Source organism: Lepidochelys kempii, chromosome 13 (genome assembly GCF_965140285.1).
Source record: "Lepidochelys kempii isolate rLepKem1 chromosome 13, rLepKem1.hap1, whole genome shotgun sequence".
NCBI lineage: Eukaryota > Metazoa > Chordata > Testudines > Cheloniidae > Lepidochelys > Lepidochelys kempii.
In genome coordinates this window covers 3,298,280-3,319,241 of record NC_136392.1, presented here as the reverse complement: position 1 = coordinate 3,319,241, position 20,962 = coordinate 3,298,280, and the positions used below count along the sequence as shown (strand labels likewise).

General features: G+C 51.8%; 1 protein-coding gene across 1 annotated transcript in view; it reads left to right on the top strand.

Moving 5' to 3' along the window:
• The first annotated feature begins 233 nt into the window (after nucleotides 1-233).
• The window catches only part of ANGPT4 (angiopoietin 4), a 42,378-nt gene continuing 21,649 nt past the window's right edge, over nucleotides 234-20,962 (top strand). The window contains exon 1 of the mRNA XM_073308652.2: nucleotides 234-892. Coding sequence (XP_073164753.1) covers nucleotides 578-892 — 315 coding nt within the window. The 5' untranslated portion in view covers nucleotides 234-577. The remainder of the gene's footprint in view (nucleotides 893-20,962) is intronic.

The following is a 20,962-nucleotide window of genomic DNA, read 5'->3' as shown; positions in this document are numbered from 1 at the left end:
GGCAGGGGAGGTTTGGGGCTGGAGCTGAGCAGAGACCTCATCCCTGCCTGCAGGATGGGAGAGTTTCTCTTCCCATTTCTCGCTGGGGTCACTCCACGGGTCCTTGGAGGAGCAGGCAGATAGCCAGGGTCCAGGCAGAGGGGAAAGGGGGAAGGCAGCCCAGGACAGAGGCAGGGTGTGGGTGGGTGGGTATGTGTGTGTGTGTGAACATTTATGATTACACGTGAAACTTGAGCTCCCTGCAGTGGGCTAGGAAAGAAAAAAGACAGAAGTATTGTTTTTAAACACTTTTTTTTCCCGCAAGAGGGCCAGGGCTGCTGCATAGCCAGGAGAATGATAAAAGGGTTGGGAGAGCGGGGGCTGCTTGGAGGGGCGAGGACAGAGGAAGTGCCAAAATTACATGATTTAGACTTCGTTTAAAGAGCCCAATAACTTGTCCTGTGCAAACAGTGGCTTGAAAACTGCAGCCTGGAGCACAATGTCCCCTCCCCCTCGGCAGCTTTCGGCTAGGAACAGGGAGTGTGGGGTCTAGCTGGGGCGGTGTGTGGAGCAGCTGGAGCAGAGGTCTCAGAGCACCATGCACGGTGTAAATCTCAAGCTGGTGGCCTTTGCCTGCATGACGGTGGCTTTCTGGGCGGACGGTGGCCAGTGGAGGGCGACAGGTGGCGGGAGCAGGCGGCGATCCCACCGGGTCCAGCACGGGCAGTGCAGTTACACCTTCGTCCTGCCCGAGGCCGATCCGCAGCCCTGCCCACCCACGAGGGCGACCCTCCGGGCCAACACGCTGCAGGGGGACTCGCCCGCCGCCACGCTGCAGACCCACAACTGGTCCGCACAGCGCGTGCAGCAGCTGGAGAGGGTCCTGGAGAACACCACGCAGTGGCTGCTGAAGGTAAGGGGCACATCTGGCTGCGGGAGTGGAGGGGCCACAGTGGGGAGAAGGTTCTCATCACCACTGCCATGCCCCTTGTCTCATTACCCTCAGGGCAGGCGCCCTGATGCTCCGGTGATGCGCACGGAGTGGAATGATGAATGGAGGGATGATGGGCAGGGGGAGTTCCTACTGCACTGGACGACTCAGTGGGCCCAGGTTTGGGTCCAACTTCCAAGACCTTTAATGATTTGGCTCCCAAGCACCTTCCTGAGCTTCTGCCCCTGTGAATTCTATCCCACCCCCTGAACCTTGGCGGGATAGGTCTGTCATGGCCAGGAAGGGACCTGTTCCTGTCATTGCCTGGGTACCGCCAGAGCTATGGGATAGCTCCTTGACTGACCCAGAGTTAGCTCCTTTCAAGGCAGATTGGAAACACTGGGCTGAATTCTGCACTGGCTTATGCCCCCTGCCATCCTACTGGCCAGGTTCATCTCTTGTGCAACTTCACGGAGCGTAGTGGGCTCTCACAGGGGAGAACTCTGGTCAGAATCGGGCCCCCTTGATTCCAGAAGGCTTGTTTAGTACTTTAGTACTTGTTTAATGTTTCATCTTGATGTTAACTGGTGCTGTATGCTCACATGATTTCAGTCACTTGTGGCCCTGCCATACATTTATCGTACCCTCGGCTCACCTATTGATTTCATGCAGGATCTGGCACTGATTCTCCCTGGTTTACTGTAAAACACCTGGGGAAATTCTGGCAGAGCGAGGGACGGGGGCTGGGTCAGACCTCTAGAACGTCTCATTTTTTAAACGTAAGGTTTTGCAAAACTTTTTGGAGCTCCGTGAAGCTTTGCACATCATTTGCTTTTTGTGGGAACAGCCATTGCAATAAATGTGTGTCTAGCCCAACAGATGCTTGTGCCAGGCAAACAATAAAGGCTGTGATTGTCAAAGCCACCTAGTCAACGTGGACACCAAATTCCCACTAACATTCCTGGCCATGAGGCAGCCATATCCCCAAAGAGGCATTGCAAACCACAGCCAAAGGGTTGTGCTTGACAGTCCCTCCTGCCCAGGGAATGACATCGACCTGTCCAGAACCCGTGTTTTGCCAGAGATGAGTGAAACTAGAACCTCCAGAGGCTGGAGCTCTTTCCAGATCTCTAGCACCCACAGGGTTTGGAGTGGGGTCAGAATTTGGTAGAACGAGATCTTTTTCCCCACCCTCCAACTCTTAGCTCAGAGGAGTGATAAACCTGGTTCTGCAGTTCCAGGGGATGAAGTGCTCCTGGTCTCAGGTTAGGGCTTCCCCTCTTCACACTGTTGTCACTCAGGCCAGGGGACCTCACCACTCCAATTAGTCCAGACAGCCACTGGGGGGTGAGCTGAAAGCCTGTCGCAAAGTGGAAACTGGAGCAGCGTGACTGAAGACAGGCAGGATGGGAAATGCTCCCACGCTGGCATGGACACTGCAAGCGCAGCTGTGTGTGGTATGGGTGTATTGGGCTCTGGGGAAAGCACAAGAGAAGGCAACATGAGTAAGGCTAAACTGGAGGCTTTGTCCTCTGCCCGGAGGGGCAGGGGGCTTCCTGTCCCCATAGCCCTGCTGCCGTACTCACAAGCAGGCAGGGGAAAGAAGAGACTGAGTGCGGGCGTGTCCATGGAGACACACGCCCGCCTCATGATGATGGGACACTTCATGAACACTCCTCTCTGTGCCCTGGGTGCCAGCTGGGAGCACAAGCCACACGGCAGCCACACAGCCGTCCTGCTTGGCACTGTGCGTCTCTGCGTGCAGCACTTCACACCTGCTCTGTGCCGGATCAGCCCCTGGGTGTGTCACTGCACATCAGAGAAGAGCTGCATGCCATGAGATCCCTCAAACCCTCCTGCCCATTCAGAGCAGTACAGGATCTCCAGAGTCCGATGGACAGCAGCCTGGACACTTTAGAGGGGCCTGAACCAAAACTCCAGATCTCAGCTTCAATGGGGAGGATATCTGAAAACAGAACTGGATCCAAATGGCCCCAAAACTTTATATTGGGCCAAACCCAAACCCGAGGCCTAAAACAGAAAACTTCTGGGTGTTTGGGATCTGGCTCCAGAGGAGAGCTCTGTGGTGAGAGCCTCTATCGACCCATTACTGCTTAACCCCGCAGGTGAAGTGAGGGGGCTGAAGGCTGTACTTAGGGTATGATTCTAAAGCTCAGTGTGGATGGCCAGATAGCTGGAATCCCAGAGCAAAAGCTAAGCCTGGAACAAGATCCTCCACGGTTAGCAAAGAAGAGCTCTGAGACACCCTCTGGTTTCCTCCTCCTTCCACTCAAGTCAATTGCAAAGCTCGCGTTGATCTCCATGGGACCAGGATTAGCCCTGGCACGCAACAAAATCTGTCCACAGGAACCTTGCTGCAGTTGCATGTTGACTCTGACCCTCAGGGTGGGAGGATCCACTCTCGGAATAGCATATGAGAATGCCGTGAAATCCACATACCTCGTCACGTGGGAATGCTGCCTGGGAAATGGGCAGAGGTTCAAGATGCTCACTTGTTTCATGCCCTTTCCCCAGCTGCCAGACAGTGATGGTTCTCTTGACTCTGTCAGGACTTGGCTTATCTGACCAGAGCTGTCAGCAGAGTCTCCAAAGCGGCGAACCCAGCTCTGAGTCACTGCAGTCCTTCCTATGGCTGAGACAGGCCACAGCATAGCGCCAGGTTCCAGAGCTGATCCTGGCAATTACAGGTCAGTGAACCAAGCTCCAGCCCCAGACAAACTGTTTGAAACGATAGTAAAGAATAAAATTATCAGACGCAAAGATAAACATAATATGTTGGGGCTGAGTTAACGTGGCTTTTGTAGAGAGAAATCACGCCTCACCAATCTATTAGAATTCTTTGGGAAGTCAACAAGCATGTGGACAAGGGTGATCCTGCAGATATAATATACGTGGACTTTCAGAAAGCCTTTGACAAGGTCCATCACCAAAGGCTCTTAGTAAGCAGACGTGGGATAAGAGGGAAGGTCCTCGCATGGATCAGTAACTGGTTACAAGATAGGAAACAAAGGGTAGGAATAAATATCATTTTTCACAATGGAGAAAAGTAAATAGCAGGGTCCCCCCAGCATCTGTAGTGGGACCTGTGCTGTTCAACATATTCATAAATTATCTGAAAAAAGGAGTGAACAGTGAGGTGGCAAAATTTACAGATACAAAATTACTTAAGATAGTTAAGTCCAAAGTTGACTGCAAAGAGTTACAAAGGGATCTCACTAAACTGGGGGACAAAATGATAGATGAAATTCAGTGTTGACAAAAGTACTCCACATTGGAACACATAATCCCAATGATACATCCAAAATGATGGGGTTTAAATTAGCTGTTACCACTCAAGAAAGAGATCTTGGAGTCCTCATGGATAGTTCTCTGAAAACATCTTCTCAATGTGCAGTGGCAGTCAAAATGCTAACAGGATGTTTGGAACCATTAGGAAAGGGATAGACAAGAAGACAGAAAATATCACAATGCCATTATATAAATCCATGCTATGCTCACATCTTGAATACTGTGCATAGTTCTGGTCACCTTATCTTAAAAAAGATATATTAGAATTGGAAAAGGCGCAGAGAAGGGCAACTAAAATGATTAGGGGTATGGAACAGCTTCCATACAAGGAAAGATTAAAAACACTGGGACTGTTCAGAGAACAGATGACTAAGGGGGGATATGACAGAAATCTATAAAATCATGACTGGTGTGAAGAAAGTGAATAGGCCAGTGATATTTATCCTTCCCATAACACAAGAACCAGGGTCACCCGATGAAATTAATAGGCAGCAAGTTTAAAACAAACCTAAGGAAGTGTTTCTTCACACAACGCACAGGCAACCTGCGGAAATTTTCCCAGGTGTAAGTGGGGGAATAGTCCTGCTATTGTGGGAAACTTTCCTGACTTCTGCACTACCCCGGTGAAGTGGGCTAGCGAAAGATCTGAGACCTCGCTCCCACTTCCTTTACCCAGTGGCCTCCCTGCCCTTGAGGATTCCCCTTCCACTCTCCTGTCTGGCAGAGTCCTCGTAACCCCAACAAGGCTGGGCCTAGGATTCCTGGGGGGCTCGACCCCCAACCCTGCTGTGGTCACCTAGGACAGGGGCTAGGGTGTCCCCACTCCGGGGTACTCTCTCTGCACTGGGCACTTCTCTGACCCACTGACCATTACATACAAGTTAAAGCAAATGCAACTTATTTAATCAACAATTAATTTTAAAAAGAATAAGGAAAAACGGGAAAGGTTAAAGGAAACACATCAGCCCGCTCTGCGGCAGGGAACATCACAAACAGTGTCTCTGGAACGTCAGGGCAGCTCACAGTCTGCTCCTTGTAAGTCCCAGGCCTTCTTCTCCGGCCCTGGCTGTGCTGCAGGGATGTTGTGGGTTGGACACTTGCTCTGGTGGTGGCCACACGCTCTCAGGCTCTAAGTGCCAGGACCCTTTTCGCAGTGCTGCCACCGCCCTGTCGGGGTTACGATCCAAGCCTGGCCTGCAGAGCCTCTTGGCGGAGGCGTCTCCCTGTGCTGGGCCCGCTGCCCAGGGTCCCCCTCGCTCTCCCCAGCTGCTCACCGCACCCAGCTCCGGACTCCTCCAGCCCCAGCTCCAGCTCCACCGCTCGGTCTCAGCACCGCTTCTGCTCTGCCTCCAGCTCCCTGGGCTGCTTCTTTGGCCCCTCTGGCTCTGGTTGCTGCAGCTCTGCTCCCAGGACAGGTCTGCTCTGCAGGCTGCTTCTGTGACTCTGCTCCCAGCCCTGACCTGCTTCCTGGGCTGCTTTTCTGGCCCCTCTGGCTTTGGTTGCAGGGCAAGTCTGCTCTCTCTGGGCTGTGCCTCTGGCTTTGGGGCTGCAGCTCTGCTCCCAGGACAGGACCTGCTCTCTCTGGATCTGGCTCAGCTCTGCTCCCCGGCTCAGCTCTGCTCCCCAGCTCAGCTTGCACCCCTGCTTTCTCCTTAGCTCGGCCCCACTCTGTCTGACCAAGGCAAATCCAGCTCACACAAAGGAAGGGACCTCCCTGGCCTCCTGACTCCCTGATTAGCCTGCCTGCCCTGTTATTCAGGCTGACCTGGAGCACTGACCCCCTCTCCCCATTGTTCCTGGGGACTATCAGTCCCTCAGGGTCCTGATTTCCCATTGACCCTTCCCCTTTTAGTACTGGGAGCTAGCCAACTAAAACACCCCACTGAATGTTAGTAAGGGGGCAACAGTCCCCTTATACAGGGGATCTAGTGAAGGCCAAAGTATAACTGGGTTCAAAAAAGAATTAGATATGTTCATGGAGGATAGATCCACCAGTGGTTATTAGACAAGATGGACAGGGATGCAGCCCCATGCTCTGGATATCCTTAAGCTTCCAACAGACAGAAGCTGGGACTGGCTGACAGGGGCTGGATCACCTGATGATTGCCCTGTTGTGTTCATTCCCTCTGAAGCACCTGGCACTGGCCACTCTCAGAGAGCTGGATGGACCATTGGTCTGACCCAGTGTGCCCATTCTGATGTCACTGATGAGATCTCAGCAGCGGGGATGAAGCCGCAGCCCCGCTTGCAGAGTGCCCCCCTGCCCCCAGAGGTTCCCAGGCCCTAGGGCTATGTCTGCAGGCACTAAAATACCTGTGGCTGACCCCTGTCAGCTGACTTGAGCCTGAAGGTCATCCAGGGTCCGCCCCTAACTCCAGGCCCAGACTGGGCAATTTCAGAAGGGACGGGTGACTACACTCCACCTGCAAAGCCCCACCCCAGCTAGGCATTAGCCCATGCCTGGAAATGAGGCTTAAATCACTGTGAAAAGCAGGCCCTCTCGGAGCCCAGGTAGCAATCTGTGCCACCTCCCAAGAACAGAAGACAAGATTCCATGCAGCACCCGGTGCAGACGAACCCACCGTGCGCACACTCTGCTCCCACTTACCTCCTGGGCAGCACCCATGGGAACGAGGCCCACTGCAGCCGCTCTCACTCCCAAACAGTGGCAGCGTCCAGGGGAAAATCACAGACGGATGCCCTTGTCCACATGTGCTGACCTAACCCAAGCCCTCCAGAAGCAGGAAGGAATGAGCAGGAGGCAGAGGGAGAGGGCAAGGCCGATGTACCCCCCCTCCCCACAGCTAGGGATGGGCCTGCACCAACCCCCCCCGAGATCTGGACACCCTCATACTCTGGCTGGGGCATGAGAATCCAGCCTCGGATCCATCCACACCTGAGTTTCAAGCCTGGTTCCTATCATGGATCAAACCAAAATCTCTGCTCCAGGCGCCTGGGGAGGGGGTGAAATCTGTGCGTGAATCTGAATTTTGCAGCTTGGGCCCCAGAGAGACCTGAAAGTGGGTGACAGGAAAGAGCAGCCCAGCAAAGAAGAGACTTTGCCTTTCAGCGGTTTCTCCAAAGTTCCATCTGACCCCACATCTGCCAGCAGTGCAAACAGCTGCCTGCGTCAGACCCAAAAATAGCTCTGTCCCTTCTTGGCCCCGGGGCGAGGGACAGGGTCTCTAAACAGCTGTAAATATTGAGCTGCAGCAAGGGAACAGCGAACAAGGTGGGGGATCTTCTGGTGAGAAAAGGAAGAGGGGACCGAGGCCGTCTCTGCATCCCTGCTTGGAGGAGGGCTCCAGATCCTTTCTCCAGCCAAATCTGAAATGACTGGCTGGAGTGCTCCAGTCAGGTTCAATAAAAATACCTGCACATCCTCTGCACTTGCCTCTGCCAGACTGCACAGTCAGAGGGAAATTTCTGCTTCCACACAACATGCCCGGAGCTTTGATCTTCTAACACTTTAAGGCCGTTCACAAAATTCACTTGTTTTCCTCCCCATGTCTTAAAACCAGAGTTCCCAACCTTCCCTCCCACCCCTATTGAAGTGAGCCAACTAAACAGCACACGTGGCCCTTCATTCCAGAAGGTTGGAAAGTTATTAATAATTTTTCTGGGAAAAAAAAAGAGTTTCCTCTGAAAGCCTTGTGCCCCATGTGGTCTATGTCTTTATGTGAGTTGCCGAATTGGGGAGCATCCTTTCAAGATGTGGCGCATTTATTTTCTTATTTTCCTGGAAGACGTTCCCCATGCCGTTAGCCAGCCCAGACAAAACTACTGGGTGGATTCTAAGAACCCGGGGCAGAGAAAATACTCCACAGTGTTAAACCAAAAAATAATATGTACTCTCAATGGAACAATTCCTTTGCTTCGCATTTGTTTGAGCTGCACAGTTTGGACCTGGGTCTGACATTTCCCAGCACTAGTGGGCGCATCGACGTAAGATTTTGATTCAGGCTTGGTACTCGTAGCTGAGGGTGCATATGGTGCTACTCCCTAGGAATTTCTCCCTGGTGCAATTGATTTGGAATTCTGGAACCAGCTGATGAAGGGACTGGTGATCATTCAGCAGGGTGAGGTGCACTGCTGTCCCTGAAGCACTGTGCCTTGGACAGTTGGAGCCAGACGGTCCAATATTAGGTGCATGTTAGGTGATCATCTCTTGGAAAAACGTAGGTGGATAACTAGGTATCAGCGCCTCAGCACTTCCAAAAAGAAAAGGAGGACTAGTGGCACCTTAGAGACTAACCAATTTATTTGAGCATGAGCTTTCGTGAGCTACAGCTCACTTCATCAGATGCATTCAGTGGAAAATACAGTGGGGAGATTTATATACACCCAGACCATGAAAAAATGGGTGTTATCCTACACATTGTAAGGAGAGTGATCACTTAAGATGAAAGAAAAGGAGTACTTGTGGCACCTTAGAGACTAACCAATTTATTAGAGCATAAGCTTTCGTGAGCTACAGCTCACTTCATCAGATGCATATCGTGGAAACTGCAGCAGGCTTAAGATGAGCTATTACCAGCAGGAGAGCGGGCGGGGGGAGGGGGTTGGGGGGGGGGTAGAAAACCTTTTGTAGTGATAATCAAGGTGGGCCATTTCCAGCAGTTAACAGGAATGTTGGAGGAGCAGTGGGGGGTGGGAAAAATAAACATGGGGAAATAGTTTTACTTTGTGTAATGACACATCCATTCCCAGGCTCTATTCAAGCCTAAGTTAATTGTATCCAGTTTGCAAATTAATTCCAATTCAGCAGTCTCTCGTTGGAATTTGTTTTTGAAGTCTTTTTGTTTTAATATTGCGACCTTTAGGTCTGAGATCGAGTAACCAGAGAGATTGAAGTGTTCTCCGACTGGTTTATGAATGTTATAATTTTTGACATCTGATTTGTGTCCATTTATTCTTTTACGTAGAGACTGTCCAGCACTTCCAGTATTCCCTAGGTATTCTTTAGATTTAGTATCTATGTAAATGAGGGAGGCGTTAGCCCTGTTTACATGCTACTGTCATCTCGAAGGCACATGAAAACCTCTGGAGAACCACCCTACAATGGGAGCCATTAGGAATTCTACATTTACTCCTGTGCAGGGATCACAGTATTGGGACCGTGTGTTCTGGTCTATGCCCAATGCAGGAAGAGACCTGGGGTGATGAGTGTTGAGATTTCAATAGCACCCACCCATGGCAGGTGCCAGGCAGAGGGGGCTTTTACTAAACCTCCTTCTAATCACCTGTGAAATTCCTTCAGGCTTCCAAAGGCAGGAGATTTTAGACAAATGAGATGTTAGAATGGAAATATGTGGGACTATCGACATGTAGCACCCACAGCCAGACACACCCCGATGCAGGAGGCCTGGCCTTTGAAAAAAACCGGGGCAGTGTACACGCAAGACACAGAGTTTGGAGCTTTGAAAAATACTTGGATTCTCAGCTGGGCCGGTTCCTTGTACCAAGGGGTGCAGCAGCAGGCCCGGTGAGACTTTTCACAACAGTCAAAGCCTGCGGCTTTGCCATCAATTCTTCCCCACATGCTCTTGTGCCGCTCGCCGAGCAGTGGCGTTCCGCCTGGCCCCAGAGGTGCCTGCATTTCAGTGCCGAAAGGACTTCACACACACACACACACACACACACACACACCCCCCATATGTGTATGCTTGGAAGCATTGGAGGGATCCCTGAGCAGAGAAGGCAGTAGGTGAATAGAGGTATCATCGGTTTGGCCTTTCTCCAGCTCTTTCCAGCCCTGCATTTGAAAGCCCTTTTCCTATCGCTTAACCAATCCTCCCAGCACCCCAAGGCTGAAGAAGCCTGAGTCAGACAGAGGTTAAGCAACTTGCTCAGGACCATGGAGTGCAGCTGAAGTAGGGATGGAACCCAGAGTCCTGGATCCCAGTCCCCAGCTCTGACTGCTGCACTCTAATTTGGGCGTCCTAACATGATGCCACACGCAGGGAAATTAGGAAGCACTGTTTCTGAAAGTTGTGTTATTAAAAGGCTTTTTCAGACTTTTCCTTCCCCCCAGCAGGCCACCCTGCGCATGGTCAGAGGCTCTTGGGGCACAGAACGTCCTGGCACACGACTAGCTTGCAAGGGATCTTGGTAAGGAGCAGAGACTGGCCTCTTTCTTTCCCATTACATTGGAGCCACATGGTGTTTACCCATTGCCAGTGAGGTGAGACAGCTGACACTGTCGGGAGCTGTTATTCCCACAGCCGCATCTTTGCTGCAGGCAAAGCTCATTCTAAAGTACTCCAGCAAGATCGTGTCGGGTTCTTGGGGGACATAGTTCTTACCGAGATCCTGGTTTCCAGGTGCCACGTCTCCCGCTGTCTTTTGGCTAAACCTTCCCTCCCAGAGCAGGAAGTGATGCCGCGACCTATTGAGTGAGAAGTGGCACCACTGGACCTGGACAACAAGCCCTATAGATGCCCCAGCATATTCCCGGCCGTGGCTTGTCTCTAAATTTCCAGCCTTGCCTGAAAGTTTCCCATTGATCAGAGACAGAGGGGCCCTTAGCACGTGGGTAGCTCCGCTCAAGCTGCGGCACCGAGGATGCTGACATGCCCTGCGATAGGTTATCACGCTGCTTCGATACTCAGGACACAGCTGCTTTGTGAGCATGGCCCAGCTTCTGTGTCGTCACGCTGTTCTTCTGTCATCACAAGCCAAGTGTCACCTCTGACTCCTGGCTTTAGGCTGGGCCAAACCAAACTCCCGGGCTTGGAGGCATCCCAGAGGTTGGGATGTGGGTCCCACAGCTGTAGTTTGAACTGAGCTATTCTGAACTGAAGGGGTCTGTGAACTGATTCTCCCCCTCCTCTACCCCGCACCGCCATGCTGCTGCAGACTTGTTCAGAGCCATCCTTGGAAGGGTACCCACCGTCCTACCTGGGAATTGAAATCCCCTCTTCCTCTGGAGAGATGTAGGCAGGCACACTTCTCGCCCCTTGTTTCTAGCCCTACTCTTCGTGTATCCACACAGCGGCAGCTGGCATGGCCACATCGAAAGCCTTACTGACACACATGGGTACAATGGATACATACCATTGTCCAAGTATCCTTTAGGACGTGTGTCACTGGATGTCCCAACCACTCCCCTCCACCTCACAGGGGTTTCTGCACGCTGGGGAGTGTGAGACACCCTGCAACTCCCGGTCCTCCAGTTGGAGTCATGTCTCTGTGCCCGGCCACGGGTGGCTGCCTGCTCTCCTCATGTGCCTGACCGCGCCTGAAAAGATCAGTCAGGCCTCCTCCCAGCAGAGCTAAAACTAAAGGGCTAGAACCTCCTCTCCAGCCGAGGAGAGCTCAGGACCGCTGGGGCTTGGGGGCGGGGGCCAGTGCAGCTGGAATGTGGCCCGTGAGCAGGGCCAAAATATTAGCCTTGGTGAAGATTCCCAGCGGGGGGAGCGGGGGGCAGTGCAGCTGCACATCTGGGCAGCTCTTGGGCAGCAGGGAAGCACCTCATCTGGGACCCCCGATGCAACAGGTGGTAGGATGAGCGTGTGGGGTCTAGCCCTTGTATTTTAAGGTGTGCTGGTGGGGGGGGCAGCAACCCAACCTCCCCCCCTTCCTTGAGATGTTAGCTGCTGGATCAGAGGCTGCCCAGCCCCGTGCGAGGAGGGAGCCGAGCTTGCAGTGAATGCGCTCTGTGCCCCAGTATCCCATGGGCAGATAAGACGACTGTCTTTGTGTGGCCTTTGGGGCAGGGGTTCTCCCCCATTACGCGGCTGCGGGGCGTCTAGCACAGAGAGACTTGATCTTAGCTGGGGTCTCAGGCTGCTCGTGTTATGCTAAGAACTGCTAATAATAGCGGGGGGAGGGGAAGTGCCTGCAGATCTCCATGACCTCCCAAGTCGCTTTGCAGAAATGGCCCAGCGGCGGAGGGGAGGGTGGCAGGGCCTTAGAGAGGAACTCCAAAGGCCGGTGCCCGTATAACCTCGTCCCACAGCACAGCAATTCCCAGAAAGGGATTGGTTTGGGGTTGTTGTTTTTTCCCCCCTCTAATTTAACTGGAACCTGTTTTGATTGGATTCAAGGCCTGAATAAACAAACTGCGGGTAAAAGGCGGCACTGGGTTTATGAAAGAATTGAAAACAAAACACGCACTGCATCTGCCAGTAAGCCAGAAAGTTCAAGGCACGCTTTGGCTCGTAGGCCCCTTCGGCTGTTGTCATGCAGGTTCAGGTCTCAGGAGGGGGGATCTGGCATTCTGCGCCTACAGCGTGCGTGCAAAGGCACTAGTGACGGACACCCTTAGCGTGGATGAGGGGGTGCCCAAAGCACGAGATTCAAGGCACATTCAGCTGTGCACGGCATGGGAAGAAGGGCCACTTTCTTTCTTTATTGTTTTTTACAGTGTGTAGGAATAGAGTTGTGTTCTTTTAAATAGCGTGTGAACCCTCTGGTGGCGCTCACTGTGTTCTGCGGGCCAAAGACCTACTGGAGCAGCAGAGTGTCTATGCAGTTGTGTGTTGTGTGTATTTAGTAAACACAGTTATTTGGACCCCTTGCGGTACCTTTGTGGTGTTATTGTGTAAAAAGCAAAAGATACAACATTTTCTAAAGGCAAAGTGAGATTTCAGAGCTCTTTGTATTTTAAGTGGCGATTCTCAAAAGCTTTTGGCATGCAGGTGCACAAGGCATACACATGACCTAACCTGCACATGCCCAGTTACGGTGACTGTATGCCCCAACTGGGGAGCTGCACGTGAAAATACACCCAACTAAACGTGTGTGTGCAACTTCCCGATTGTGCGCACAAGTACAACAGTCGCACGCAGGGGGACCAAGGGTGAGATTTTCAAAACCGACTAAGAGTTTCAGCCATACAGCTCCCATCGCCATTAATGGGTTTTGTGTGACTCCGGTCAGCCTTGCAGATCTCAGCCTAGGCATGCAAGCGTGTGCCTCACGTTTTGAGCAGGGTTTTCAAAAATAAATGTCCAGAGTTAGGCTCCTCCATCCATACTGAGGCCTGTGGTGCTATGGGGCGTGCTCAGCACCCTGGCAAATCAGGGCACCTGCCTAGATGCCTAAGTAAGGACCCAGCAGCCAAATATTTTTGATAATGTTTCTTGGCCTTTTTACAGAGATGCCTAAGTGCCGCCATGTGACCACCTCTGGGGTGGAGATTGCCAGCCAGCACACAGCACCACAGCATAGAAAGAGGCCATTTTGGTGAAGGACACTGGGGCAAACCTCAGCTCTTACAAAGAGTGCCCCAGGGGATCTTCAGGATCTCCGTTTTCAAGAGAAAAAAACAGCACCTGCCCTGGAAGGATAAAGGGCTGAGTCTGCCCTAGTTTAAACATAACCTTGACTTTGGTCCATCTATGCTGGAAGCACTCAGACTCCTGGGGAACTAAGCAGACCTAGAAATGAGCTGGCTGATAAACAGGGCTCTAATCGGGGTGTCACCTGCCCTTTGACCCTTGACTGCATTGCAATTTACTGAGAACCTCATTCTGCTGGGTGCCCTTCGCAGAGCCCTAGAGCGCAGAGATACTGTTCCTGCCTGAATCGCCTGAAACTGGGCTGCACAATGCACCTGATTAGCGCGGGCACTTCTTGCAACCTCTGAAAGGTGTCATGTCCCACGGCTGCTGCTAATGGAGGGAGAAAGGGATGGTGCAGGCGCCCACGATAAGGGGAAATAGGAAGAGAAAAGAACAGGTGAGAGGAGGAGGTGCTGGGAATGAAAGGGTGGCTGAGAGAAAGCCGGTCCCCCTTCCTCTCTTCCACTGCTGGATTTACCTTCTCCCTTGTTCTCTCTTTTGAATTAAACTCCAGATCCCTATAGAGTCCCTAGAGGCAGACACTGTCTCCTCATTAGGGCCCCTGCCTCCTTCTTCTTAGGCATCTAGCTACAGCATCCTTCTCCTCCAAGGTTAACTTCACCGGGTCCCGGCCCAGCCCTGAGAGCCCCAGGAATGCTTGACATCACCAGGAATAACACAACACTGCCCTCTCAATGGTGCTGGACGTGCTGGGTTTGTTATTCTTGCTTTATCTGCAGTTGGAGCAGCTGGGCCTTCCTTCCCATCTGACTATTTTCAGCGCGGGAGAAATTAATTTTAGTTCAAACAAAAACATGTAGTGGAGGGATTGGGGCTAGGAGCAGGGCGTGCACCCCAGCAGGAGGCTGAGTGATTAATGGCTATCGGGGCACTGCAGAGAGAGGGAGAAAAGCCTGCAGCTTGCCCAGTTCCTGCACAGCGTCCATCAGCCAGAGAGAAGCAGGAAGGGGACTCGGCCAGAAGGAGCTCTCAGGTCCCTAAGTAGCTTTAGTGGGAGAGTGCTGGGCTCCGGGGCCAGCAGCAGGGTGCTCAGAGCAGGCCTCGAGGCTGCTAGACCTGGGGCGTGACACTGAACCGAGGCCCGAAGTGACTCAGAACAACACTCCGAAGCAAAGCTCCCAGCCCAGAGCCATGTCCTGGCTGTTGGGTGTCCTCTACTGGCCAGTGGAGGGCTGTCTCATCCCCTCAGCAGACCCCGTCGAGCGATGGCCAGAGGCACAGGGCTGCTTCCCGCACCACCGCTGAGCTGGCTAGGCCTGGAGGAGCCGCACTGGGCCTGGCTCAGCTGGGAGCCACACTTTGCTTATCTTCCCATTTCCTCCCCTTCTGGGAACAGCACATGGGAGCCGCTCCCATCCTTGTCACCACTTGCTGCGTCTGTCAGCTGGTGGCCAAACACTGGAGCAGATGTAACCAATTAGCGGTGTCCCCCGCATCTGGTGGCTGGACTTGTGTGAGCATACTGGGTCATACCACGGTGGGGATTCGAACCGGGATCCTTGAAGCCTGGGGGTTAAAGCCGGGTCTGCTGCCCAGAGTGGGCAGGAGCTCCCAGGCATGCTGCACGGAAGAAGTAGCAGAACGTGCACAGGTGCTGGGCCCAGGCCCATCTGGTGTCTTCACAGAAGGGACTTGGCACCAGGATCTATTTCCAGCTGCTTTGTAGAGGACCAAGAGAAACAGCCACCGTGTAAGGGTAATTTAAGTGGAACAAAGATAGGAATTCCTACAGCTAGTCCTTGCCCTGCCCTGCCCTATGGGACACACACCGATGGTCCTATGGAGCTTTTTGCCCTCTGTGCACCACTCCAGCTCAGCCCTGCCAGGGGTATTGAATGAGCCTCTCTGCCTCTTCCATTTCTCTCCTAGAAACAGGATCAATTTAGTGCACAAGGAAAGGAAGGGGTGGGGGGGGGGCAGTCTATTTTAATAATCAAGAGGCCAAGGATTCCCAGCACCTCCTTCCCTCTTCCTACCCCAGCTCTGTTCATCAGTGCACCCCCACCCCGCCCCACACTTGTACTGTGGCCAGTCCCGGGTTCAGACTCAGGGTCCAAGCTACAGCACTGGATGCTCTTCCCTACACTCCCTGTCCCCACTAGCTCACAGTTAGGCCTTTTGTACTGGGCTCCTTACTGCCAATACAGCACGAATGTCATTCCACCCTGGAAGAGGGGAAGCATCCTGCTCCTCTGGGGTGCAGTCACTTAGCTGTACAAAATGACCAAGCACATTTCAGCAAAGGACATGGAAGCATTTGCAGAGGCACAAGCCACAACATCTCAGCCTAGTTTGTTGCTTCAAGGCAAGTGAAAGACAAACCACTCCAGGTTCTCCACTCGGGCAACAGGCTGGAGAATGGGGCCCAAGAGCTGCCAAGCAAGGGAACTCACTCAGCACCATCCTGTCCCATCTTTGCAGCTTTTGTGCATTTCCAGTTCGGCCATGCCCTGTCTCTGACCCTGCAGCTGTCTCAGCCCTTTCAGCTCCGCTGAATCCTGGTGGAGAACTTTGTTGTCCCGCATTCCCTCTTGGCCTTCCCTGCTTGTTGTCTGGTTTCTTGGCTGGCCAGCAGCAATTCTCTCTGAGGTTCTGAATCTTGGCAGAGCTTGTGCTTGGACTCCAAAGTCTGCCTTGACTGCAGCCCAACCCTCAAGCCTAAGGACAGATTCTGGTGTCCTGTACGCTCAGGGACTTGGGAAGGAGTTACTCCTGATTTACACAAGAAGGGCTGGTGGAACCAGTAGCTCGAGTTCAGCAACCGCGGCACCAATCCGAGCTCTAAAAAGAGTAAACAACAACTTCTAGGTACCGCTCCCTAGTGCACACGCAGCAACCTGCTAGCACGAAACTAACTCTGAGTCCCACTTTCTCGTGGTGGGGAGTGTTTCGTTCAGCGACGTGTACCCAGCTCCCGTAACTCTTTGGGTGCTATAGGCACAACTTCTGAAGTATCCATCTAAATTGTAATCTGGAAAATTAAGCACCAAGCAGAGTCATAAGAACATAAAACCATAAGAGCTGCCATACTGGGGCAGACCAATTGTCCACCTCGCCCAGTAGACCAGTGCCAAATGTATTGGAGGGAATGAACAGACCAGGACAATTTCAAGTGATCTAGCCCCTGTTGTCCAGTCCCAGCTTCTAGCGTTTGGAGATTTAGGGACACCCAGAGCATGGGGTTGCATCCCTGACCATCTTGGATAATAGCTATTGATGGACCTACCTTCCATGAACCTAATTCATAGAATTGATAAAGTAATAATCATGATAATCAAAAGCCAGTTTTCTCTAACTTCCCCTTCCACTCTCCACCTGCCAAGCACCCATCTTTGTTCCCCTTCCAGTCCCCACCTGCAAGACCACTTCCTCTGTGAAGCCTTCCTGGGCTGGATGACACCTCCCTCCTCCCCCCACTCCCTTCTCTCTGTGTTGTTTGCCTTGCACATAAACCCTGCAGTATCGTAATGCTCAGACCTGCCGTCTGATGGTCTTTGCACTTCGCTCCATCCTTTGGCTTTTCTAACTCATTGTGATCAGTGTGTTTCATTGTTATATCGTGGCAGTTGCGTGCTGATTTTTACCCTGGGTTGGGTAAAAACAGCCTGGATCTGGGCCCGTTGTATCATTCCCTTTGCCCACCACACTTGGTATTGTAACAGAGGCAGCTAAGCCATTAAGCTTGTCTGGGATGCTACTTCCCTTTCCAATCTAGACCGTTTGCTGCACAAGTTGTTTCCTTCCACCCAGGTCAGTTCCCTTACACCTTTTGCTCTACTCTTTCACCGGGTGCATGATGTTCTAGAATCTGCTTGAGATCCTACATTCATAACCTTGGTTTGTGACATCAAAATTATTCTGACTATAATCAGCTGTGATGACCTCACTTGGGAAGGATCAATAGGAGCAGATGACCTAAGACACAAAGATCCTGTTGTCATGCACCTGAGACTCTTGGATTAATTCACTATTTTTCCTTTTTCTTATCTGCTCCTTTCTCCATCACTGCTGGTCCCTTGGTCACTAATCTTGCCTGTGACCCTTCTCACATGCAGAGGGAAAGCAGTTTGACATGACAACACATGAGCCATCTGTGGTGGGTTACGGGAAGGAAAGGAGCCCTTTGCAGGAAAGTGGAAATTTCTATAAAAGATTCTCTTACACGGAATCTATAGAAAGTGAAGGAAATATTCCCTCTGCACCAGGAACCATGCCTCATGGAGCACTGGGAACAGAAGAGCTGCCATTACTCATATGAGAGCAGCTTGCTGAAAGTAGACAGACGCTGCGCCATATGAGACTTCTCTGCAATCTTCAGCTGGTGCCCACTCACCTCACCCAGCTTTGATTGGCAATGACACGGCGCATTAACTCACCGCAGCCCAAACAAAGTCAGACTGGAGCAAGAGAAGAGAAGAGAAGAGAAGAGAAGAGAAGAGAAGAGAAGAGAAGAGAAGAGAAGAGAAGAGAAGAGAACGCTCTGATGCAGTCAGAGGGTTAGACTACATGACTAGATGACCCTTGTATAGTAGAACACAAACTCCATTGGGCTAGTTTTGGGGGGGGTTCAGATAGGCTTTCCCAGTTGGTGGGATTTATGCACACTGGCTAAGTCCACATTTGGACAGAGATGCATTATAATCTGCTCTTGCAATTTGACTGTTCCACTAGCAGTAAGGAGCGTAGAGACCACGGATTGCTTCTTATCCTAGAGTGGAGAGTCATAGAAATGTAGGTTTCAGAGACGCAGCTGTGTATATTTCCCCATGTTAAGTATCCTCACACCTTCTTGTCAACTGTCCAAATGGGCCATCTTGATTATCACGACAAAAGTTTTCTTCTCCTGCTGATAATAGCTCATCTTAACTAATTAGCCTCTCACAGTTTGTATGGCAACTTCCACCTTCTCTGTATGTATATATAGATCTTCTTACTGTATGTTCCATTCTATGCATCCGATGAAGTGGGCTGTAGCCCACGAGAGCTTATGGTCTAATAAATTCGTTAGTCTCTAAGGTGCCACAAGTCCTCCTGTTCTTTTTATACCAATGTAGGCAACCAACCAGTCATGGACAATACACACACGCATCGTCTGGCCTCTTCCAAGACCAGCAGAACTGGAACAAGGCCAGATCTAGCTCCTCTGACACTGAATTGCACCTTCCCCCACCAGTAATTCCTTTGAAATGAATTCCTGTCCACTGCCTTGCTTCTTAAGCGGTTACACAGGTGGCAGGCAGCATTATGGGGAAGGGTTCGTGTCTCCTACTTACCCAACAGTATCTTGGTGAGAATTTCCTGCTGCCCAGCTCAGCACAAACAGTGCCTGACATCCAGGCAAAGCATAGTATTTTTGGCTCGAATGGACAAAGCCTCCAGGGTGGTTCTGATAACACGGTCCTACACTTTTGCACTCTCCCTGGCTTCTCTGCAGCCAGCTGTAAATCAGTGAGAGGCTCTGAAATTCTGATGCAGCTGATCCTCTCCGGCTCTGGTGCCTTGGGAAATGCCCGGTGGTGCTCAGGGGCAGATCTCTCTCAGGCAGGAATTACACTACGTCTCTTTCAGGCAGGAATTACACTGCCCAGGAGAGCCACCTATGTCAGGTTCCAGGTTCATGCTGAGGAAATCCTGAGAAGCCCCCAGCTTTGTCCCTCTGTTCCACATTCTTGCTCGTTTTTCTGCTTCCAAGAGTGACTGCTTTACAAAAATCCCACTGGTCGTTTGGTTACTGGGGGCACCACGGTGAGGGTGGCACCATGTCTGTGCCGGGGTTTGCCAGGATTGATTTAGCATTATTGACAGACTAGGCAGAGAGTTCTGACCTGCCACTGAGGTGCTTACTTAACACCATCTCGCCGGCAGACCTCAGCCCTGAGCTAAAGGGCCCAGCTCCTCCCAGTGAGGGAGAGGAATCGGTGTAAAATCCTGAGCTTTGGTGCATGGACCCGCCAGTTTGCCCCAGCGGCTTTCAAAGGCAGGGATCTTAGCCTGCAAGGGTAGGATGGAAATTCACTCTCCAGGCTCAGTTTCTCTACTGTCTTCTCACCTCTGGCATGTGCATGAAAGAGCCTTTTAATGCATCGCAATATGGAGTTCCTGAATATCCTGAATACCCACCCATACCCCCTGCAGCAGACACACAGCAGTGAAGTGGGTGCCGACAGGAACATTTTGCTTCTGTGATTTTACTCGAGATTTCTTTGTACAGGAAAACCTGCAGCGGAGCAAGAGCTGAATGAGACTGAGTCAAGTCTCATACTGTGTTAGCCGGTTATGGCTACAGCTGCCTGCTTAGAACAAGGAGTTGTTTCCATCCTCTGCGAAAACATCTGAGCTGGTTCTGCAGTTTGACATGCAGACCTGGAGTGGTGGCATACACCCATTTCTGGTTCCCCAGCTCCTCCCTGGAGCGAAGCGTCAAACTGTGCCCAGGGTCAGAGTTTATCCCTGTGGGCTATTGGCCCTTCACTGAGTAGGTATTCCCCAGATTCCTGAAATAGACACCAGCCAGTACGTGTGCTGTCCTCTCCCCCAAAATCGCACCGGGGCAGAAGCCAAGTGTCTCCCCCAACTCCCCACTCTGAAATCGGCCATTGTTTCTGCCTCACTGGCTTTTTCCATGTGGACTTATTGTGCTTCAGCTAAGAGAACTGTTTATTTAAAACCCCAAACCAAAAACTCCCTTGCTCTGTGAAGCAACAAGATTAATGATGTGGTTGAAGGGACTGTCTCCAGAAATCATTCAGCTTCATTAAATGTTTTCCAGACATGGCTCTCCGGCTTCTCTTTGCTCCCTGGCTATAGGAAGCTTCTTCCCCCTTAGAACGTATGCAGCCTGGGGAGGCCTGTCCAAAAGTAGCGGTCCGAGAGGGCGACCCAGTGGCCGGAGTTAACATCGCTCTGGGATTTCAATAGCTTCTCCAAAAACAAAACACCCCTTTGCTCGTGTCCCCAAGCTCCCCCCGCCCCGGGATTCCAACGTCCCCTGCAATGGATGTTTGCAGAGGGATATTTCAGCCCAACAAAGCAGAGAGCTGGGGCGGCTGCCAGCAATATTTCTTCATGTAAAAACAAGTGCAGAGGGCTCAAAACAGAGAAATATTTCCCTCACTGCAGCTGCCATGTCCTCTCCATTCCAGCAAGTGCCGGTGTAGCGTCTGCTACCAACTCCTGACTGGTCCCATCTCTTCCCTTGGGGTAATCCTTCCCCAGGGGAGCCGAGTTCACTTAGCGCCCCCCCCTCTTCCCACTGGCTGGACAGGGACAGGAGATGGCCGGGTGACTTTGCCCAAGATCACACAATGAGTCAGTGGTGTGGACAGGAGGGCTGGTTCTGGGAGAATAAGACCCCATCTTCTGCCACCCAGCTTTTGGCCATTTCCAGACCTGAACTAGAAACAACCCTCTATTAAAGTTCTGTGATTTCACTCCC